A 24520-nucleotide genomic window follows, 5' to 3' on the forward strand; every position below is an offset into this window, starting at 1 on the left:
GCATCTACAGTTCCTTGCTCGTCCACACCACACCTGGTTGGCATCTAACTGCACGCCAAATGGCAGTGACAAGGGATAATCATTGCACTTATATAGAAGGGTCACCAGTAACCTGCCAAGGGCACATTGGAAGGGAGGACAAACCTTGATCTTTATCATGTCCATAAGTGATAGGAGCGAAATTAGGCCATTCGGCCCATCAAGTCTACTCCTCCATTCAATCATGACTGATCTATCTTTACCTCTTAACCCCATGCTCCTGCTTTCTCCCCATAACCCCTGACACCCACGACTAAAAATTGTGCAAACATATTGGAAGAATGAAATGTGAAGGCAGGAATGCAGATGCTGGTTTACACCGAAGATAGACACGAAATGCCGGAGGGTGGTGAATCTGTGGAATTCATTGCCACAGACGGTGGAGGCCAAGGCAATGGGTATTTTTAAAGCAGGGATTGGTCGGTTCTTGATTAGTGAGGGCATCAAAGGTTAAGGGGAGAAGGCAGGAGAATGGGGTTGAGAGGGAAAGATGGATCAGTCATTGACTGAATGGCGGAGAAGACTCGATGGGCCGAATGGCCTAATTCTGCTCCTATGTTTTATGATCTTATGAAGTGAGGTCAATCAGAGCATAGTTGTAAACAGCACGTTGAGGAAACCATTGCATTTCTTGTCTTTAATTACTCGTGACTCTGTGTGAGATGCACTGATCTCAAAAGCTTCATTTCCCATGAAGTTGTTTGCAAAACAGCGCGGAGATTGCGAGGAAAGTTCTTGTCTCCAGGGAGCTCCACTTCCTCCCAACAAAGAACCGCGTCAGACTGTAGGTCGACGGGCGTCCCCGGAGTAGTTGGTCTAATTCAGGGTTGATTGCTGGTATCTGGAGCTCTGAGGCAGCAGCTCCACTGGTTAGACCTCTGAGCCATTCTCACCCACGGCAGGAGCTGAACTGTCCTAATCATTCTGTACACAGTGCCTGGGGCACCGATAGACACAACGTGCTGGAGTAACTCAGCGGATCAGGCGGCATCAGTGGAGAAAAAGAACATAATGCCAAGTTAAACTCATCTCCTCTGTCTGCACGTGATCCATAGCCCTCATTCCCTACATGTCCATGTGCCTATCTAGAAGTGGTAAATGCCACTATCAAATCTGCCTCCACCACCACCCCCTGGCAGCACATTCCAGGCACCCACCACAATCTGCATAAAGAAACTTGCCCGCAGATCACCCTTAAACGTTGCTGTTCTCATTTGAAAGCTATGGCCTCTAACATTTGATAATTCCATCGGGGAAAGTTGTCACGAATATGTAGGGAATGGATAGTCATAGAGTCATACAGCACAAAAACAGGCCCTTCGGCCCAACTTGCCCATGCTGACCAAAATGCCCCATCTACACTAGTTCCAGCTGCCCGCATTATGTGGGGTAAACTCCCTCTTGACAAAAAAAACCCTTAAAACTGACTTCTGCAACCACACTTTCTGTCATATATCCGAGATTCCGCCAATGTGGCCCGGTGCCGAGCTTCACCAAAAGTGTCTCAGTAATATCCCATCCAAGGCACCACTTAAATGTGGGGGGTTAATTTTGTTTACGGGTTGAATAATTGAAGAGTACACATAAGAGATTGTCAAGGGCGGCACGGTGGCACTGTGCCAGTCCCGGGTCGATCCTGGCTACTGACGGGTGCTGTGTGTCTGTATGGAGTTTGTACCATCTCCCTGTGACCACGTGGGTTTTCTCCGGGTGCTCTGGTTTCCTCCCACACTCCAAAGACGTACAGGTTTGTAGGTAAATTGGCTTCTTAAGCGGGACTTACCATCGCCAGCCGGGGGCTTTAACATCGGGAGGGGATGGAGAGCAGGGGAGAGACAAGACTTTGCCTTCCATCACAGTGAGGAGGAGACTCGCTGTGATGGATGTCTGTGTGAATTGAGTTGGTTGTGCGTCTTGTATAATTGTTTCTTTTTGCTGCCAAAGGGACTAAAGATGGAAATTAGCAATTGGCTATAATCTTGCATATTTACATGTAGAAACATAGAAACATAGACAATAGGTGCAGGAGCAGGCCATTCGGCCCTTCGAGCCTGCACCGCCATTCAATATGATCATGGCTGATCATCCAACTCAGTATCCTGTACCTGCCTTCTCTCCATACCCCCTGATCCCTTTAGCCGCAAGGGCCACATCTAACTCTCTTAAATATAGCCAATGAACTGGCCTCAACTACCTTCTGTGGCAGAGAATTCCAGAGATTCACCACTCTCTGTGGGAAAAATGTTTTTCTCATCTCAGTCCTAAAAGATTTCCCCCTTATCCTTAATCTGTGACCCCTTGTTCTGGACTTCCCCAACATCGGGAACAATCTTCCTGCATCTAGCCTGTCCAACCCCTTAAGAATTTTGTAAGTTTCTATAAGATCCCCCCTCAATCTTCTAAATTCTAGCGAGTACAAGCCGAGTCTATCCAGTCTTTCTTCATATGAAAGTCCTGACATCCCAGGAATGTAAATGTTCATCAATATGCACTGTCCATGTTTAAATTTTAAAAAATCAAATTCAATTCTGTTCACTGTCCCTAATGTTCACCAGGGTCTGAAGAAGGGTTCCAACCTGAAAAGTCACCCATCCTTTTTCTCCTGAGATGCTGCCAGACTCGCTGAGTTACTCCAGCGCTTTGCATCGATATTCAGTATAAACCAGCATCTGCAGTTCCTTCCTACGCACTAGTGTTTATGGGTGATCGCTGGTTGGCGCGGGCCCAGTGGGCTGTTTCCGCGCTGTATTTCTAAAACTGAAAACTAAAACTGAAACATCCTCCCGAAAGCCTCCACATCCTTCCAAGTGTGTGACTGTCTTTGTCGTTTAGCATATGTCTATTTCTTGTCTGGCTCCCATCCCACACAACTCACGTGCCTCTCTCCTCCAAAGTGTGATGAGGTATCACATATCCCACCCGCAACAATGAAATACTTGCCCCTTGTTAAAACCACTTGACTTCCTCACACGCCGATCTGTGCCGGCGTATTCCCCTGCTACTCTGAAACCTCATTAATCCACCCCTTGCATACTTTATGTCTGTTTAACGACGTCGTTAATGAATTAATATCATCAAACAACAGGCGGTATAATCGAGCGCGGGACTTAGTAAAAGAACTTTCCATTTAATTTATCGCAATGATTCCAGACCCAAGTGGCACGCAGTTTATTCAGCGTGGAGAAACAAGGAGCTGCAGATACTGTAAGTGCTGGGGTAACTCAGCGGGTCAGGCAGCATCGCTGGAGAAAAGGGATGGGGGACATTTTGGGTTGGGACCCTTTAAAGAAGGTGCCCGTCCCAACCCGAAACGTCACCTATCCATGTTCTCCAGGGATGTTGCCTGGCCCGCTGAGTTACTCCAGAACTTTGTGTCTATCCTTGCAAATATGAAACCAGCTTCTGCAGTTCTCTGTTTCTGCAAGGAACTGCAGATGCTGGTTTAAATACAAAAAGACACAAAGTGCTGGAGTAACTCAGCCGTTCGGGCAGAATCTCTGGATAGGTGATGTTTCGAGTTGGGTCGTTCTGACCCGATACGTCACCTATCCATGTTCTCCAAAGATGCTGCCTGACCTGCTGAGTTAACATCCAGCACTCTGTGTCTTTTTACTCAGAGTGGAGTCGGTGAGGCTGTATTTGGAGTATTCCGTTTCGTTTTGGTCCCCCTGTTCCCCTCCCCCTTCCCCTGTCTCCACCTCCATCCCCTTCCTCTGTCTTTCCCCTCCATCCACCTATCAGTCTCTCATCCCCCTTCCACCCCATCATCTCCATTCCATCTATTCCTTCTCCTAAAGCAGGGCAACTAATCTGAGCACATTGCACCAGAGTGCAGCCCCACCAATGTCTTGTACAGCTGGAACATAATGTCTGAACTTCTCTACTCAATTCACCTCCCATTAGCCTTACAGGCGCCCCTCATGAGTTTACAGACCTCGATAAGGTCACCCCCCTTGGCCTTATTTACTTCAGGTAAAACACTTCCAGCCTCTGTAGGCGGCACAGTGCTGCAGCAGGTAGAGCTGCTGCCTCATAGCAACGGAGACCCGGGTTCAATCCAGATCTCGGTTGCTGCCTGTGCGGAGTTTGCACATTCTCCATGGGTTTCCTCCGGGTGCTCTGGATTCCTCCCACATCCCACACATGTGCGGGTTTGTATGTTAATTGGCTCTCTGTAAATTGCCCCCGTATGTAGGCTAGAGAGCGGTCCTGAGCTATCATCTACCTCATTGAAGACCCTTAGACTTTAATCGAACTTCACTCAACTTTATCTTGCACTAAACATTCTCCCCTTTATCCTGCATCTGTGGGCAGCCTGATTGTAATCACCGACTGGTTAGCACCCAACTTTGGTACACGTCACAATAAAGTAAACTAAACCAGGGAGCGGATGAGAAAGGGGATAACAGAAAATGAATGGGAAAGGGAGATCTCTGTGGGCCACAAGGCCAGTTTCAATGCTGTACCTCCAAAGTAAAATAAACTGAAACTAAACCAGTCATCTCTCCTTATGTCAAAGCCCTCCTTACCCAACCTCATCCGTATAAATCGACTGTAAATGATTAAGAAAAGTTGGACAAGCAGAAAACTTAGCATATTCTACTTAATAGGAAATGAAATGAAACAGTGATCAATATGTGATCAATAACCCTCACAGGCAGCAATTAGGCTGCTTATTTGCTTTCCTGATGAGAACGTTACTGTTGTATAATGGTTCCGATATGTTGTTTTATAGACTTTGTCCTTTATTCATGAAACCAGCTACTGAAACAGGGAACAAGCGACTGGAAAAAGCAAAGACACCGACAGTCATTAACGCGAGGGAGCTCACGTGTCTCTCTCTGCCGCAAAGCACATTCTCCAAGGACTTGCGGGTTTTAGATAAGGCAGTCAAGTGGCTCGCTCAGTATGCCAGATGTATTTATCGTCAGAGAGAGAAGAAGGCAGTGAATGCGAGAGAGGGGGAGAGAGAAAGAGGGAGAGGGAGATATGCAGAGAAAGAAAAGGCAGTGAAAGAGAGAGAGACAGAGAGAGTGAGGGAGACAGAGAGAGTGAGGGAGACAGAGAGAGTGAGGGAGACAGAGAGAGTGAGGGAGACAGAGAGAGTGAGGGAGACAGAGAGAGTGAGGGAGACAGAGAGAGTGAGGGAGACAGAGAGAGTGAGGGAGACAGAGACAGAGACAGAGACAGAGACAGAGACAGAGACAGAGACAGAGACACTCAATTGTTAAAGACTCACACAGTCATACAGCATGGAAAAAGCCCCTTCGGCCCAACCTGCCCACACCGACCAACATGTCCCATCTACACTAGACCCACTTGCCTGCGTTTGGACCATATCCCTCTAAACCTATCCTATCCGTGTATCTAATTGCTTCTTAAACATTGCGCTACTCCCTGCCTCAACTACCGCCCCTGGCAGCTTGTTTCACACCCCCACCACGCTTAGTGTGAAAATGTCACCCCTCAGATTCCTATTAAATCTTATGCCCTTCACCTTAAACCTATGTCCTCTGGTTCTCGATTCTCCTACTCTGGGCTAGAGACTCTGTGCGTCTACCCAATCTATTCCTCTCACGATTTTGCACACCTGTATGTGATCATCGCTCATCCTCCTGCGCTCCAGGGAATAGAGTCCCAGTCTGCTCAACCTCTCCCTGTAGCTCAGCCCCTCAAGTCGTGGCAACGTCCTCGTAAATCTTCTCTGCACCCTCTCCATCTTAATAACCTCTTTCCTATAACATTGTGCCCAGAACTGAACACAATGTTCTAAATGCGGCCTCACCAACGTCTTATATAACTGTAACATGACCTACCAACTTCCATGCTCAGTACTTCTATAATGTTGTACTCTTGTAAGTACAGGACCTGACCATGAAGGCCCATTGTCCTGGCGACGTTGCAGGGTCCTCCACCTCTTTGCAACCATCTTTGTTTATCCGTACGTTCTCTAGTCTATATGGTAGTTACAACTCTACATTCTGCCCTGTTTCCATTCTCTTTTGTACCATCGGTTTTACTCTTGTATGGTCCGATTGCACTCTTTAGACTGTAGAGATACATCGCAGAAAAAGCCCCTTTGGCCCATCGATTCCATGCAGGCCAGTGATCACCCCATGCACTAGCTCTACCCGACACACCAGGGACAATTTATAGTGTTACCAAAGCCAATTAACCTGCAAACTTGTATGTCTATGGATAGTGGGATGAAACCAGAGCACCCGGGGATGATCCCGACTATGGGTGTTGTCTGGAGTTTGCACGTTCTCCCCGTCACCTGCGTGGGTTTTCTCCGGGATCTCCGGTTTCCTCCCATAATCCAAAGACGTACAGGTTTGTAGCTTAATTGACTTGGTGTTATTATAAATTGTCCCTAGTGTGTAGGATAGTGTTAGTGTGTGGGGATTGCTGGTCTGCGTGGACTTGGTGGGCCGAAGGGCCTGTTTCCGCTCTGTGTTTCTAAACTAAACTGAATTAAGCACCCATAGAAAACTAATGCCCCTGCCCCACTTAGGAAACCTGAACGGAAACCTCTGGAGACTTTGCGCCCCACCCAAGGTTTCCGTGCGGTTCCCGGAGGTTTTTATCAGTCTCCCTACCTGCAACCTCCGGCAACCACCTGCAACCTCCGGGAACCGGGATTGAATTCTGTTTTTAATTTGTGTCATTGTGATGTCTTTAATTACTTGTTTTACTCCGATTATATGTTTTTACGATTACTATGTAAGGTGTCCTTGAGATTTTGTATGAAAGGCGCCCATTAAATATAAAATTTATTATTATTATTATTATTAACAACTCACAGGGAGAACGTACAAACTCCGTACAAACAGTACCCGCAGTCAGGATCGAACTCGGGTCTCTGGCGCTGTGAGGCAGCAACTCTACCGGTGCGCCACCGTGCCGCCCGTGGTGATGTTGTGTCCTTGACCCTGAGACCACCGCAGAGCACAGGGGGTTAATGCACGCGACCTGTGAGCGCTGTGGAAACGTTTGCTGGGAGCAGCGTCGGAGTTGATCAAGTTTCACCGTCAACAATAAGTTGGACGTATCCAATACTGGAGTTCCACAGCTGCCGAATCCACTCCATCATCACGGGGACCAGGGAGAGGGGCTGGCTGCGTGTCTGGGTGGGGGGTGGCGTTGGCAGCTGTAGCTCTTTGTCCTCCAAGGACTGTGACCGCTGTTGAAAGCAGCAGCACAAACAGGCGGAGAGAGGTTTTGTAGCAAAGGCAGACGCAAGAAACAGCAGAGAGATGTGGACGCAGCCCAGAACATCACGCAAACCAACCACTACACTGACTCCATCTCCACCTCACGCTGCCTCGGCAAGGCCACCAGCATAATCAAGGACCAGTCTCACCCCGGTCACTCCCTCTTCTCCCCTCTCCCATCGGGCAAGTGGTACAGAAGTGTGAAAACGCACACCTCGATAGATTCACGGACAGTTTCTTCCCAGCTGTTATCAGGCAACTGAGCCATCCTATCACCAACTAGAGAGCGGTTCTGACCTCCCATCTACCTCGTTGGAGACCCTTGGACTCTGACTTGATCTGTACCTTTTCATACCTCTAACTTCTCTCTCCCCTGATGCTCAGTCTGAAGAAGGGTCGCAACCCAAAACGTCACCTATTCCTTTTCTCCAGAGATGCTGCCTCCTGTCCCGCTGAGTTAATCCGGCTTCTTTGTGTCTATCTTCAGTGTAAACCGGCATCTGCAGTTCCTTGCTACACATGATGCTGCCTGACCTACTGAGTTCCTCCAGCACTTTGTGTCCTTTAACCAGCATCTGCAGTTGTTTGTTTCTACTACTTATACAATGATAGTCCCTTACTCGCTTATCTCGACAACCGGCAATAATGACACCATCCCCCCCCCCCAAGATCCGTTATAACAAGGGTTTACGTACAGGTTGGTAGTTTTATTTGGCTTCCCTAAATTGTGGCAAGCGTGCAGGGTAGTGCAGGTGTATGGGTGCTCACGGGATGGCACAGGCTAGGTGGGCTGAAGGGCCTGTTTCCACGCAATATCTCTACAGTCTGGAAGTCTAATGAATGAGTGGAGGGTGGTAGGTTTAGAGGAGGTGAGTGGAGTGGGCAAGGGCAATGGCAATGCAGCAAAACAGGTGACCTTGGGTCACAATGGGTTAAAATAAGCCAACACCTCAGGGGCCCATAGCCATGTAGCTTTAGAGTCTCTGGGAATGTACATTACACCATCTCAGTGGATTATCAATAATCGACTAATGTAGGGTCAAGTTTCATTTCTGAAACATTTGACTCCACAAGAATACACATTATCCACATTATCATCTATATCCAGTTCCATAATTGGGCAGCGGAGAACATTGTTGTACGGTTTGCTTGCCTTCATCGGTCGGGGCATTGAGTGCAAGAGTCAGTAAGTCACGTGGCAGGTCGATAGTTTTGGTTTAGTTTAGAGATACAGCGTGGAGCCAGGCCCTTCGGCCCACCGAGCCGGCACCGACCAACAATCACAATTTCTATCCGACGCACTCGGGACAATTTACAGAAGTAATTTAACCTACGAACCCGCACGTCTTTGGAATGTGGGGGAAAACCGGAGCATAGAGTCACACAACGTGGAAACAGGCCCTTCGGCCCAACTTGTCTGCGTCAACGGACATGTCCCACTAGTCCCACCTACCTGTGTTTGGCCCATATCCCTACAAACCTGTCCTATCCATGTGTAATTGTTTGTGAATGTTGCAATAATCCCTGCCTCAACTATCTCCTCCGGCAGCTCGTTCCATACACCCACCTCCCTTTCTGTAAAAGATTATCCCTCAGATTCCTATTTAACCTTTCCCCCTTCACCTTAAACCTATGTCTGGTTCTCGATTCCCCTACTCTGGGCAAGAGACTCTGTGCGTCTACCCAGATCTATTCCTCTAGATCACCCGGAGAAAACCCACGCGGTCACAGGGAGAATGTTCTAACTCCGTACGGACAGCACCCGTAGTCAGGATTGAACCCGGGTTTCTGGTGCTATGAGGCAGCAGCATTACCACCCACAAGATTTTGGTCAGGGTGCATTTGGAGTATTGCGTGCAATTCTGGTTACCTCATTACAGGAAGAATGTGGAACCTTTGGAGAGGGTGCAGAAGGGGTTTACCTGAATGATGCCTGGATCGGAGGATTAACTCTAAGGAGAGGATTGGGCGGCTGTTGACGAGACGGAAACTATTGCCGCAGTTCATAAGTTCATAAGTGATAGGAATAGAATTAGGCCATTCGGCCCATCAAGTCTACTCCGCCATTCAATCATGGCTGATCTATATTTCCCTCTCAAACCCATTCTCCTGCCTTCTCCCAATAACCCCTGACACCCTTACTTATCAAGAATCTATCTATCTCTGCCTTAAAAATATCCATTGACTTGGCCTCCACAGCCTTCTGTGGCAATGAATTCCACAGATTCACCACACAGTTGGCGAGACTACCTGTGGAGAGAGCACTGCACACCTCCTGGAGCAGGAAGCCAGGATTTTTAACACCAGCTGTGGTTGCTGTGGAGATTAGATGAACGAACGTTTTTTTTACAATCCACAGTCGCCGTCTCTCACACCTCGTCGCCCAACCTCCCATACACACCTCTCTCCCCCACATCCACCTCTCCTTCAACACCTGCTGAACATGATGCCAGGCTAAGACATAAAGTTTGGTTTAGTTTATTATTGTCACGTGTAAGGATTGTATATGTAAGTGTTTACGAAGGAACTGCAGATGCTGAAAAATCGAAGGTAGACAAAAGTGCTGGAGAAACTCAGCGGGTGCAGCAGCATCTATGGAGCGAAGGAAATAGGCAACGTTTCTGAAGAAGGGTTTCGGCCCGAAACATTGCCTATTTTCTTCGCTCCATAGATGCTGCTGCGCCCGCTGAGTTTCTCCAGCACTTTTGTCTACCTTGTAAATGTAAGTGTAAGATTGTAGTGTAAAGATTTGTTGTCGTCTGCTATTCGGTCAGCGAAAAGACAGTCTAGTTTATTTTAGTTTGGTTTAGTTTATTATCACATGTACTGAGGTACAGTGAAAAGCAATATCGGGACAAACTTGAGTCCTTTATCATGTTTCGCAGTGGCGCAGCGGTAGAGTTGCTGCCTCACAGCGGCAGAGACCCGGGTTCCATCCTGATGGAGTTTGTACGTTCTGCCCCTGATCTGCGTGGGTTTTCTCCGGGATATCCGGTTTCCTCCCACACTCCGGAGACGTACAGGTTTGTTGGCTAATTGGCCTGGTCTAATTGTAAATTGTCGATGATGTATAGGATAGTGTTAGCGTGCCTGAATCGCTGGTCGACATGGATTCGGTGAGCCAATGGGCCTGTTTCCACGCTGTATATCTAAACTAAACTAAACTATACTAAACTAAAATAAACTAAAATATGAATATTATTAATGGCTCCATTGTAGTCACGTATAGTCTTTCTGCTGACTGGTTAGCGCGCAACTTAAGCTTTTCATTGTACCTCGGTACACGTGACAATAAACAAAACTAAACTAAACTAAGCTTGTGTTGCATCCTACCCACTCCAGCATTTTTTGAGTATCTGCTCACACAGGCAGCTGGACAAAAAACAAATGACCTTCAAAGAGGAGGGGATGTTCGGAGCTCTGAGGAGCCTCGAGGTCCTGTAATCCCTAGAGGTCCTGTAATCGTGCATGCATTTGATGTCTCAATGCAATCTTGGATTCCTTGAATGCCGCCTAGTAATGAGAAATCACTATTTCCAACAGGGATCTGAGCGAGAATTCCATTCAGGCAATTCCCAGGAAGGCATTCCGTGGAGCAACGGATATCAAGAACTTGTGAGTACTATAATGTATTCAAACACATTCGTGTATATGTTAATGAGTTGGTGGTGTTCGATATAAGCAGGGAATGTTGGGTAATAAATCTCTCTCTCGTGATCCAGGCAACCTGCGTGTAAGTTGTTATTCATTCTGCCGTCCGGAATATAACAAAATTGGCGACGAGGATGGGATAGAGTTTGTGAACTCATCCTTTAAATACAGTGCAGGACTGTTTTGTAACACGCAGTATTGTTTAACATTTTAAAGAGTAAATACGGAGTTGTGTCGCAGTTGTTTGCGAGCTGGACACGATAGGCCGCAGATCCTTCTATGCAGGGAACTGTAGTTTAAAACAGTAGCTGGACAAATCGTCGATAGTTTGTCATGCTATCTCTATGTTGTGTCTACGTGGCAAGATACCGTCCTTGGGATTTTTTTTTTGTCGAGTTCCTCAAGCTGAATAGCCTTTGTGCAGCTAAGTTTTAGGTGAATTGTTACACCGGAACAGACATGAAATCTGGGTTTTTGAACGGACTTTAAAAAAAAAATGTGAACGACACGATGGCAGCGTCCACGGGCTACATCGGAAATCTTAGCACTTTTGACAAGTGTATAGAGCCGTTCAGCTCCTATATGGAGAGAGCAAACATGTTTTTCACGGCAAACAACATAATGGAGATAAGTGGTGAAGGAGTGATAGTGACTGAAACAAATAAGGCCGTTTGCGAACTCATGAAAGCGATTCTGCTCACGGAGATCGGTCCTGAAGTGTACGGCATACTCGTGAATCTCCTTGCACCCATAAAGGTAAAAGACGTGCCATTCAATGACATTATGAAGAAGTTGGAGGAGCACTTCAACCCAAAGCCTCTGGAAATTGCAGAAAGCTATAAATTCGGCACCAGAAACCAGAAGCAGAATGAGACAATCAATGAGTACATTGTTTCCTTGAAAAACGTAACTTTGCTCTGTAACTTTGGAACCTTTCTCGGACGCGCACTACGCGACAGATTTGTTTGTGATCTAGTGGATGAACGAATTTAGTCCAAACTCATGAACACTCCAGATCTTACATTCGAGAAAGCATGCAAGATTGCTACAACAATGGAGATGGCATCAAAGAATGCTCGCGAGTTTCGTCCACCACGAACTGCAGTGGCCGTTTACAGTCACAAGGCAGTGCCTATGGCCAAACCAAGAGGCACTAAACCAAAACCAAAGTATGGCGGGGAGCCGAGTTCAGCCAGTTGTTATCGTTGCAACGGTAATCACTCATCCCAATGTTGTCAGTTCAAAATGGCCAAGTGTTATAACTGCCAGAGGAAAGGTCATATCGCCTCAGCATGTCGGGCCAAGCTTAAAACAGGAAACCAACAATCTGCGGGAATCAAGTGACAACACCAGAGAGGAATTCACAACTTGGAGGTGAACCTAGATGGGAATGAACTTGGGTTGTACGCCATTCTGGAAGTGGCGGCGCTGGGAACGGCTGCGGCTCGCCTGCAGTCCGTTTGTCTTTACTTTTTTGTGTTGTTTTTTTCGTTTTGTGTAGTTACGTTTTTGGTTTTTAAGCTGTGTTTATGTGGGGTGGGGGGGGGTTGAAACGGGGCTTGCTGTCTCTCCCTTCGGGGGAATACGACTTTTTGTCGTATCCCCCTTCTCTGCCTCCGTCTGCGCTGTGGCCTAATGGCGGAGCTGGCGACCTCGAAGCTCCGGAGGCAGAGCCTGTCAGGACTCGCCCTGGGCTCGCTCCCGTGAGGGTGGCCTGACGAGGGGCTGAGACTCTCTCGTGAGGGGCTGTGACGCTCCCGTCGGAGTGGCCCAGCTCGAGGTGGAACGGCACTCTCGTCGGAGTGGCCCAGCCCGAGGGTGGAACGGCACTCCCGTCGGAGTGGCCCAGCTCAAGGGTGGAACGGCACTCACGTGAGGGCGATCCGGCTCGGGGCTGGAACGGTGCTCCGGTGGCTGGGACGGCGTTCTGGCGGCGGCGATCTGAGTCCTGGGTTCAGCCGCGGGCCAGCGGCTGCGTCCGCTGGACTGGAGGGCGGCAGCTTCGACCACCCCCGGGCCGCGGTGTTTGAACCGGCCCGTTCGCGGGGTTCGGTGAGCCGCGGGACTGTTTGTGCCATCGCCCGGTGGGGAATCGCCTCAGCGCAGAGGGAGAAGAGGAGGGAAGAGACAGTAACCCTAAGATTTTTGCCTCCGCCACAGTGAGGAGGTGCTTGGAGGATACACTGTGGTGGATGTTAATTTGTGTTTATTGTTGTTTTTTATTGTATGTATGACTGCAGGCACGAAATTTCGTTCAGACCGCAAGGTCTGAATGACAATAAAGGTATTCAATTCAATTCAATTCAATTCAATTTATGCAACCAACAACAAGCCTACAACCAGCCAAGGCAAGGACTTTCGAACTAGACCATTGATTAATGAACAGTTAATCGATATGTGTATTGACACGGCAGCAGATTGTTCGTCATGAGCAAAGACCTGTACGAAACAAAGTTCCCACAGACACCATTGTTTGAGAGTAAGGTCAAGCTGGGAACCTACTCGGGCAAAGTTTTGGAGACATGCGGACAAATGAACTGTAAAGTTGAGCGTAATGGTCAGTCAGTAACACTGCCCATCATAGTGGCCAGCTACAGAAATAAACCAACCCTTGGAAAGGATTGGCTGAGGAGAATAGAGTTATACTGGCAAAACATTTTCATCATTGATTTGTCCACATCACGTCTTGAAAACATCATAAACGTTTATGCAGCCAAATGGTGTAAAACACACACTTGTTCCCCCATACCATCCAGCCTCCAACTGGAAAGATGCTCTCAAGAAACAGGTTTTGCAGGGTAGTTCAAAATACAGCATGAAACATCGTTTGGCTAGTTTCTTGCTGAAGTACAGAATCACACAACACACAACAGGTTACTCACCTGCAGAACTGTTGATGAAGAGAAGGCTAAGAACACACCTAAGTCTTGTTCAACCCAATTTGGCCTTGAGAGTTGAGCAAAAACAGTTAAGTCAAAAACGCCATTTTGACTCTCAAAAGGAGAGGTACTTCAAGCCAGATGAGCAGCTTTGTGTTCTCAATCCTCCCAACAAGTCCAGTCAAGACAAATGGGATGTTGAGAAAATATTGGAAGTGTATGGAACAAAAAGATACATAGTTAGTTAGGATCAAAAGTGTTCATGTTGATCAAATGATTCCAGCCAAAGACGAACCAAAAACTTAGCATGAAGTCCTAATCCCTGAGTTTTTATCTGAATGTGAGTTGGAAGAGACCACTGTGATTGAAACACAAAGTTCAGTTAGTACAGACAAAGGAACAGATTCCTCTGGTCAAAGTCAGGGTACTAAAACAGAGCCAAACAAGCCTACAGTTGAGTCAACACCTAAACCTGTTACACCTGTTACTGTTAGACGATCAGGCAGGATCCGTAAACCAGTAGTCAGATTAGGTTTGTAAGTTAAGTAACTCACTGTATAAGTAAAATGAAAATGTGTAAATATGTAAAGTAAATACTGGTTTAAATCGAGTATCACAACAACAAAATTGTAACTGAGCACTTAGATTTAATACTTAAAAAAAGGAGAGCAATGTAATGTATTCATACATATTCATGTATATGTTAATGAGCTGGTGTTCGATATAAGCATGGAATGTTGGGTAATAAATCTCTCTCTCGTGATCCAGGCAACCTGCATGTAAGTTGTTATTCATTCTGCCGTCCGGAATATAACAAGTATAACTCTTCCACCAATCTGGCTCATAAATATAGTGTTACAGCCACGGAGAAAATGCAAGTTAAAAAAAAAATTGCTGGGGTCACAGTGAGTTAGATTGGAAGATCGGGATAAGGGGAAAGGGAGGGTTGGTGATTGATGTCGAAAATGGTAGCAAGGGGGCGGCACGATGACGCAGCCGTAGAGTTGCTGCCTTGCAGCGCAGGAGACCCGGGTTCGATCCTGACCACGGGTGCTGTCTGTGTGTGGCGTGTGTAAGTTCTCCCTGTGACTACGTGGGTTTTCCCTGCGTGCTCCGGTTTCCTCCCACACTCCAATTGCAGGTTAATTGGCTTCTGTAAATTGTAAATTGCCCCTAGCGTGTAGGACAGTGTTAGTGACCAGCGATGACCCAGTACACCAGCACAATCCTACACACGGGGGACAATTTACAATTTGAATGAAGCCAATTAACCTACAAACCTGTACGTCGTTGGAGTGTGGGAGGGAGCACCCGGAGAAAACCCACGCGGTCACAGGGAGAACGTACAAACTCCACACAGACAGCACCCGAGGGCATAATCAAACCAAGTCTCTGGCGCTGTGAAGCAGCAACTCTACTGCTGCACCACGGTGTCCTGAGGCTTGTAACCTCCACCTGTTGCCCAGAGACAGGTACATGGAACAGGTCTAGAGGGATGTGGGCCAAACGCAGGCAGGTGGGACTAGTGTAGTTGGGCTGAAGGGCCTGTTTCCACGCTGTATGTCTATAATTGTAACCATTCTGCCAAGAGCTTTTATCTGTCGTTTACTTCTCTCCATTTGCTCACACAGGCAGCTGGACAAAAATCAAATTACCTGCATTGAGGAAGGAGCTTTCCGAGCCCTGAGGAGCCTAGAGGTCCTGTAAGTCCTTCTCACTCTCTGCGTCTGCTAGTGTGGGTTTAGTTTAGCCTATTATTGTCACATGTACCGTGTTACAATGAAAGTTTTGTTTACTTTATTGTCACACATACGGAGGTACAGTGAAAAGCTTTATTGTTGCGTGCTAACCAGTCAGCGGAAATACAATTCATGATTACAATAGAGCCGTCCACAGTGTAGAGACACAGGATAAAAGGAATAACGTGGATAAAGTTTTGCACAAGAAAAAGTCCAATAAAGTCTGACAAGCTTTTTTGTTGCGTGCTATCCAGTCAACGAAAATACTATACATTATTACAGTCAAGCCGTCCACAGTGTACAGTCACAGGATAAAGGGAATAATGTTTAATACAAGGGAAAGTACAATTAAAGATAGTCCGAGGGTCTCTGATGAGGTAGACAGTTCAGGACCGCTCTCTAGTTGGTGATAGGATGGTTCAGTTGCCGAATAACAGCAGGGAAGAAACTGTTCCTAAATCTGGAGGTGTGCGCTTTCATACTTCTGAACCTCTTGCCTGATGGGAGAGGGGAGAAGAGGGAGTGACTGGGGTGAGAGTGGTCCTTGATTATGCTGGTGGCCTTGCTGAGGCAGCGTGAGGTGTAGATGGAGTCAGTGGAAGAGAGGTTGGTTTGCACGATGGTCTGGGCTGCGTCCACAATTCTCTGCAATTTCTTGCGGTCTTGGATGGAGCTGTTCCCAAACCGTGCAGTGATGCATCCCGATAACATGCTTTCCACAGTGCATCTGTAGAAGCTGGTGAGAGTTGGGGACATGCCGAGCCTCCTGAGCCTCCTAAAGAAGGAGAGGCGTCGGTCTGCTTTCTTGACCATTGTATGAAAACAGATAGCAAGTTAATTAACAACGTTTGGCTCTGTCTTTTCCAGCACCCTGAATAATAATAACATCACCAGTATTCCGGTGTCCAGCTTCAACCATATGCCGACACTTCGCACCTTGTAAGTACGGGGCTGGAGTCTCTTTACTGTGTGCCGTCAGTTCATGTTCTCGGAGCCGAATTAGGACATTCAGCCCATCGTGTCTACTCCGCCATTCAATCATGGCTGATCTATCTACCCCTTTCAACCCCATTCTCCTGCCTTCTCCCCATAACCCCCCCTGACACCCTTACTAATCAAGAATCTATCTATTCCATCTTAAAAATACCCAATGCCTTGGCCTCCACAGCCGTCTGTGGCACTGAATTCCCCAGATTCCTCCTCATCTTTCTAAAGGTATGTTCTTTTATTCTGAGGTTACGGCCTCTGATCCTAGAATCTCCCACTAGTAGAAACATGCTTTCCGCATCCGCTCTATCCAGGTCTTTCACTATTCTGTATGTTTCAACGAGGTCTCCTCTCATCTTTCTAAACTACAGTGAGTACAGGCCCAGCGCCTTCAAAATGCTTATCATATGTTAACCCACTCATTCCTCGGATCATCTTCTGGACCCTCTCCAACGTCAGCAAATCCTTCCACAGATATGGTGCCCAGAAACTGTTCACAATACTCCCAATGCAATCTGACAAGTGCCTTATAAAATCTCAGCATTCCATCCCTGTTTTTGTATTCTAGTCCTCTCAAAATAAATGCTGGTGTTGCATTTGCCTTCCTTATTAATCAATTCAACTTGCAAATTAACTTCTTAGGAACCCTGCACCAGCACTCACAAGTTCACCGCACTGCACCACGATTTCTGTACTGATTGGGGATAATCAGCCATGATCACATTGAATGGCGGTGCTGGCTTGAAGCGTCGAATGGCCTACTCCTCCACCTATTGTCTATTGTTTATTGTCTTTTGTATTCTCTCCCTATTTAGAAAATGTTGCTAACAATGGCTTTTCTTCTATTCAGTAACCTCAAGAAGTGGCTGTAGCAACAAAGAAACAAATCTTTCACAATGCCATAACACGCCTTAAAATGCTTTACAGACACTAAGTCACTTTAATTGAGCCTTGCACAACACTTAATCTGCAGGCAGCAAGATAGAGTCACAGAGTCATAGAGTCTTACAGCACGGAACCAGGCCCTTCGGCCCAACTCGTCCATGCCAACCAAGATGCCCCATCTACACTAGTCCCACATGCCCGCGTTTTACCCACTTTGTACACTCCTCCACAGCACAGTGGCGCAGCGGTAGAGTTGCTGCCTTACAGTGCCAGAGACCTGTGTTTGATCCTGACTACGGGTGCTGTCGGTACGGAGTTTGTACCGTTCTCCCTGTGACCGCGTGGGTTTTCTCCGGGTGCTCCGGCTTTCTCCCACACTCCAAAGACGTGCAGGTTTGTAGGTTAAGTGGCTTCTGCGAATCGTAGGCTAGAACTAGTGTAGGGTCGATCCTTGGTCGGCGCAGACTCGGTGGGCCGAAGGGCCTGTTTCTGCGCTGTAACTCTAAAGAAAGGCTTGGCATCATGCCGTGTCCTGTTCTCCCTTCCTGCTGCGGCTCTCCTTTCCCTCCTCTGCGTTCCAGCATCTGCATCCTCTTGTGCCTCCTTTAAAAGCACGGGGGCTGGCCACCATTTCATGGGGTCGGGCTGCATCGCCTGTCACTGCTCATCTCTGATGCTGTCCTGCATTGAGCAGCTGGACCTTTCACCCCTGTCCCTCGATCGTTAAGAGAATCTCTCGCGAGGCTGCCGGCTCTGCTGAAAGCAGTAAATTGACCTTGAGGTATTGACAAGGCAGCGAGATGCCCACAGAGGCGATGGGTAATTACTTTCCAGCTCTGCCTGAAGGATCTGCCTGCATGGGTTAGAAAGCTGACCTAATCATATTATATTGATTTCCCTGGCTTGTAATTTGGTGTACGGTTCTCTCTAGAGTCGATGCCTTGTTTTCTCTGCCCTTCCCCCCCCCCCCCCCCCCCCCCTTCAATGCCTGCGACTTAAAATCCCATGATTTGTGAGATCCCCATCTCTCCTTCAGCACGTTTTCTTCCTTCCCCCTCTCGTCCCTGTACCCCATCTGATGGGCACCTATTTCTCCCCTCCCCCCTCACCCCTCCCCCACCCCGTCCCCTTACGCCTATGCTCTTTACTCTTTAGACGTTAGACTTGAGAGATACAGACCCTTCGGCCGACTAGTGATTCCCGAACGCTAGCCCTATCCTACACACTCGGGTCAATTTACAAATTTACAAGGCAGCATCTCTGGAGAAAAAAAGCATGGGTGACATTTTGGGGTCGGGACCCTTCTTCAGACTCATTTGCATCGACGTTCATTCACAACAATCAAAAAGATGAAGACTGCTTCCACAGGTAAAAATCGATCACCAAAAGCTGAAAGTGACAACACAATTAGACCAATCTTAGACTTATACAGCATGGAAACAGGTCTGTTGAAGAAGGGTCTCGACCCGAAACATCGCCCATTCCTTCTCTCCAGAAATGCTGCCTGTCCCACTAAGTTACTCCAGCTTTTTGTGTCTATCTTCGACAGAAACAGGCCCTTTGGCCCTTCTTGTCCAACACGCCACTCTGCTGCCCTGTACTGGGGTTTTTCTTCCAAGAGTCAAGAGAGTTTTATTGTCATGTGTCCCAGATAGGACAACTAAATTCTTGCTTGCTGCAGCACAACAGAATATGTAAACATAATACGGAACAGGAGATAAAAGTTCAGTGTTTCTATATACCATAAACCATAGGTGGGGGGGGGGAGGGGAAGGAGGATGGGGGGGAAAGGGAGAAGGGGGTGTGTGGGATCTTGCTGTGCCGGGGCGACCTTTACTCGAGTCTCTGTGTTCCATCCTCCCAGCCGCCTGCACTCCAACCAGCTGCTGTGTGACTGTCGACTCTCCTGGTTGTCCCAGTGGCTGAGGCAACGGCCCCAGATCGGCCTCTTCACCCAGTGCTCCTCTCCCCCGCACCTCCGCGGACTTAACCTGCCCGAGGTGCAGAAGCATGAGTTCACCTGCGCAGGTGAGACCGAGGGTGGGAGGGGGAGTGTGGAGCGGGGAATCTGCGGGGGAGGGGAAGTGGGGGAGGGGATGGGGTAATCAGCGGGGGAGGGGAGGAGAGGGGATGCGGAGGCTCGGTGGGTGGGGGAAGGGTGTTATGCGGGGAGGGGAAGGATTGGTATGAGTGCAGGGGGGGTGGTAGCAGGCGGTTGGGGAGGGTCGGTGGGAGAAGGAGGGCGCATCAGTGGTTGGGGAGAAGTGGGGGGAGGGGAGGTTTGGGACAGGAGGGGTGGGGAGGAGGGGGAGGGGAAGGTTGGTGGGTGGGGGAGGGAAGGGGAGTGGGAGAGAGGTTGAAAAGGGAGGTAGTGGTATAATCTTGGTGGAGTTAGAGAGAGATACAGCACGGAAACAGGCCCTTCGGCCCGCCGAGTCCGTGCCGGAGAAAGATTACCCGTTGACACTAATTCTACGCTATCCCGCTCTCTCATCCACTCCCTACACACCAGGGGGAAATTTACAGAGGGCCAATTCACCTACAAACCCGCACATCTCTGGGTTGTGGAAGGAAACTGGAGCACCCTGAGGAAACCCATGTGGACACAGAGAGAACGTGCAAACTCCACACAGAGACAGCACCTGAGGATAGGCGCTGTGAGACATGTTGGGAGTGTGGGAGTAGTAGAACACTGGGACAATATAATTGGGGAATAGAATTGCTCTGAGTTTTTTAGTTTTGAGTTTAGTTTATTGTGAGCTAGCATCAGTTCGATGGGCCAAATTCCCTCATGTTATATGGACGTTATCTCACTAATTGGGCTTGGACAAATTGTTGTCTCTTCTGAGGATGACTGGGGATGTTGAAGGAGATATATGAATGCAGATGGACAGTGCGAGAGGTCCGAGTCGCGGCGGGTCGATGCGGGCTGCGTGTGGTTAACCCCCCTGCCTCCCCGTGTCCGCAGGTCAGTCGGAGGGTGTGGGCTCCCCCTCGTGTGGCCTGGCCTCTGGATCTTGCCCTGCCGTCTGCACCTGCACCAACACCATCGTCGACTGCCGCGGGAAAGGACTCACCGCCATCCCTGCCAACCTGCCCGAGAGTGTCACCGAAATGTGAGTACCCAGAGTCACCGAGAGAGAGAGTCACAGAGTCACAGAGTGAGAGTCACAGAGTGAGAGAAACCAAAGAGTCAGTCACAGTGAGAGTCGCAGTCACAGAGTGAGAGAGTCGTAGTCACAGAGTGAGAGTCGCAGTCACAGAGTGAGAGTCACAATCACAGTGAGAGAGTCACAGTCACAGAGTGAGAGTCACAGACAGAGTGAGAGAGTCACAGTCACATAGTCACATAGTCACAGAGTGAGAGTCACAGTGAGAGAAACCAAAGAGTCAGTCACAGTGAGAGTCAGTCACAGAGTGAGAGAGTCGCAGTCACAGAGTGAGAGTCACAGTCACAGTGAGTCACAGTCACAGAGTGAGAGTCACAGAGTGAGAGAATCCCAGAGTCACAGTCACAGTGAGAGAGTCACAGTCACATAGTCACAGAATGAGAAAAACCAAAGAGTCGCAGTCACAGAGTGAGAGTCACAGAGTGAGAGAATCCCAGAGTCACAGTCACAGTGAGAGAGTCACAGTCACATAGTCACAGAATGAGAAAAACCAAAGAGTCGCAGTCACAGAGTGAGAGTCACAGAGTGAGAGTCACGGAGTGAGAGTCACAGTGGGAGAGTCACAGTGGAAAGACTGTGCATGATTACAATCAAGCTGTCCACAGTGTACAGATACAGGATAAAGGGAATAACGTTTGGAGCAAGATAAAGCCCAGTAAAGTCTGATTAAAGATAGTCCGAGGGTCGCCAATGTGCTGGATGTTAGGTCAGGTTGGTGATAGAGATTCAGCGTGGAAACAAGCCCTTCGGCCCACCGACCAGTGATTACCTGTACACTAGCTCTAACCTACAAACGAGGGGCAATTTAACAAAAACCAACTACCATACAAACCTGCACGTTTTTGGGATGTGGGAAGAAATGGGAGCACCCGGAGAAAACCCAGGCGGTCACAGGGAGAATGTACAAACTCCGTGCAGCCAGCACCCAGAGTCAGGTCTCTGGTGCCGTGAGGCAGCAACTCTACCGCTGCGCCATCTAACGGGGAAACGGATGGGAATTTAAAAAGAGAAAGTGTGCAATTTTGAACATTTATTTTCAATTTCAATTGTGTAAATTCCTGACAAATTCTGACAGATTTCTATGTAAGATTTTCTATCATTAGAGAACAAAGATAGAAATGTGGATTTAGTAAAGACAGGTCTCGTAAGGATTTAGTTAGCACTCTGGGCCCTTCATGTAGCTGGTTTATACAAGGGCGGCACGGTGGCGCAGCAGTAGAGTTGCTGCCTTACTTACAGTGTTTGTAGTGCCAGAGACCCGGGTTCGATCCTGACTACGGGTCCTGTCTGTACGGAGTTTGTACGTTCTGCCCGTGACTGTGTGGGTTTTCTCCAAGTTCTTCGGTTTCCTCCCACACTCCAAAGACGTACAGATTTGTAGGTAAGGTACACAAAATTGCTGGAGAAACTCAGCGGGTGCAGCAGCATCTATGGAGCGAAGGAAATAGGCGACGTTTCGGGCCGAAACCCTTCTTCAGACTGATGGGGGGTGGGGGGGAGAAGGAAGGAAAAAGGGGAGGAGGAGGAGCCCGAGGGCGGGCGGATGAGAGGGTGGGAGGAGACAGCTAGAGGGTTAAGGAAGGGGAGGAGACAGCAAAGGCTAGCAAAATTGGGAGAATTCAATGTTAATGCCATCCGGACGCAAGGTCCCCAGGTGGAATATGAGGTGCTGTTGCTCCAATTTCCGCTGTTGCTCACTCTGGCAATGGAGGAGACCCAGGACAGAGAGGTCGGATTGGGAATGGGAGGGGGAGTTGAAGTGCTGAGCCACCGGGAGGTCAGGTTGGTTATTGCGGACTGAGCGGAGGTGTTCGGCGAAACGATCGCCCAACCTCCGATTAGTCTCCCCGATGTAAATCAGCTGACATCTAGAGCAGCGGATGCAGTAGATGAGGTTGGAGGAGATACAGGTGAACCTTTGTCGCACCTGGAACGACTGCTTGGGTCCTTGAATGGAGTCGAGGGGGGAGGTGAAGGGACAGGTGTTGCATTTCTTGCGGTTGCAACGGAAAGTGCCCGGGGAGGGGGTGGTGCGGGAGGGAAGGGAAGAATTGACGAGGGAGTTGCGGAGGGAGCGGTCTTTGCGGAAGGCAGACATGGGGGGAGATGGGAAGATGTGGCGAGTGGTGGGGTCACGTTGGAGGTGGCGGAAATGGCGGAGGATTATGTGTTGTATTTGCCGGCTGGTGGGGTGAAAGGTGTGGACCAGAGGGACTCTGCCCTTGTTGCGAGTGCGGGGATGGGGAGAGAGAGCAGTGTTACGGTGTATGGATGAGACCCTGGTGTGAGCTTCATCTATGGTGGCGGAGGGGAATCCCCGTTCCCTGAAGAACGAGGACATTTCCGATGCCCTGCGTTTGTAGGTAAATTGGCTTGGCATCAGTGTAAATTGTCCCTGGTGTGTGTAGGATAGTTTTAATTAATTAGGGCCTGTTGCTGCTCTGTATCTAAACGAAACTAAACGGAACCATTTAATCAACAACTCGCGAGCGGTCCTGAGCTATAGGTTCAGTAGCCTGATAACAGCTGGGATGAAACTGTCCCTGAATCTGGAGGTGTGCGTTTTCACACCTCTGTACCTGCTGCCTGAGCCAGGGTGAGTCTCCATTTCGAGTCAGAACGCTCACAAAAGCAGACAAAACGTGCAAAGGGAATTAGTGAAAGAAACGCCGAACAAGACTGCAGATTTCACACAGAAGAGCTGAACGGGAAAGGATACGTCTCTCCGGATACCAGGCACAAAGCCCAACTACAGGCTAATTAAGGGAAACTTTTGTCCATGAAATAGGATTATGTATTTAAAAGTTAATAGTTACTCCTGGGAGAAGCATTTAAGATTAAAGCCCTGGACTTGGGCAGAATTCTATGTAATCCTCTTATACGTCTCTCAAATCTCTTTCTTATTCTTGCTGATTTTTACATTAATGTCAGAGCTGTTAGGGGCTGCATTTCTCCAGCACGGATTAGATGTAAAGTAGGGCTTCCCCTACACACTCCTGGCAAAAAGAATGGTTTAGATACAGAGTCAAGCTTCTACGCTGTGTTCTCACACACCCCCTGGGCAGGGACAGCACGGGTTAGATACAGAGTTTTTTTTGTCTGGAGTTTGTACGTTCTCCCTGCGACCGCATGGGTTTCGTCCGGGTGCTCCGGTTTTATTCCCACGTGCCAAAGCCGTGTGGGTTTGTAGGTTAATTCGCCCTCTGTAAATTGCCCCCTGGTGTGGAGGGAGTCGATGAGAAAGTGAGATAACGTAGATAAAGGTATGAACGGGTGGTTGATGGTCAGCGTGGGCCCGGTGGGTCGAAGGGACTCTTTCCATGCTGTATCTTTCAAGCCAATTCAATGCAAAAACACATAAGTGACTACATTTATGGAAGAGAGTCACCTTTAACATTTCAGAAGATAGACACAAAGTGCTGCAGTAACTCAGCGGGACAGGCAGCAGCTGTGGAGTACATGGATGGGTGACGTTTCAGGTCGAGATCCTTCTTCAGACTGGGAGTCAGGGGAGGCATTTTCTGTCTATCTTCGGTGTAAACCAACATCTGCAGTTTTTCATGTCTCCACTATATTCTACGTTTGCTTATTTTCTCGTTTGCACTGCCTGACCTGCTCGTGCATGGTCAAACACACAGAGCTGGAGTAACTCAGCGGCTCAGGCAGCATCTCCGGAGAACATGGATAGGTGACGTTTGGTGGCGGGATCAGTCTGAAGAAGGGTCTTGACCCGAACCGTCACATATCCTTGCTCTGCAGAGATGCTGCCTGACCCGCTGAGTTACTCCAGCGCTTAATGTCTATCTTCAGTATATACCAGCATCTGCTGATCCTTTCTGCTAATTATAACATTTGAGGTATTTGTGTTACCTGCCTGTAACATATCGCAGTAACATTTGTTATACGTGCGTGTAACATACTAGCATACGCGTACCATACCTGTGTGTAACACATAC

The 24520-nt window shown here is 48.4% G+C and overlaps 1 protein-coding gene across 2 annotated transcripts in view; it reads left to right on the forward strand.

The window, feature by feature from the left end:
• slit1 (slit guidance ligand 1) overlaps positions 1-24520 on the forward strand; it is a 135416-nt gene that overhangs the window by 31705 nt on the left and 79191 nt on the right. For both annotated transcript variants that reach the window (XM_033034122.1, XM_033034121.1), the window contains exons 5-9: positions 10797-10868; positions 15415-15486; positions 16390-16461; positions 19259-19422; positions 20363-20510. In XM_033034122.1, coding sequence (XP_032890013.1) covers positions 10797-10868; positions 15415-15486; positions 16390-16461; positions 19259-19422; positions 20363-20510 — 528 coding nt within the window. The remainder of the gene's footprint in view (positions 1-10796; positions 10869-15414; positions 15487-16389; positions 16462-19258; positions 19423-20362; positions 20511-24520) is intronic.

The sequence above is a fragment of the Amblyraja radiata genome, chromosome 15 (assembly GCF_010909765.2).
Source record: "Amblyraja radiata isolate CabotCenter1 chromosome 15, sAmbRad1.1.pri, whole genome shotgun sequence".
In the NCBI taxonomy this organism is placed as follows: Eukaryota; Metazoa; Chordata; class Chondrichthyes; order Rajiformes; family Rajidae; genus Amblyraja; species Amblyraja radiata.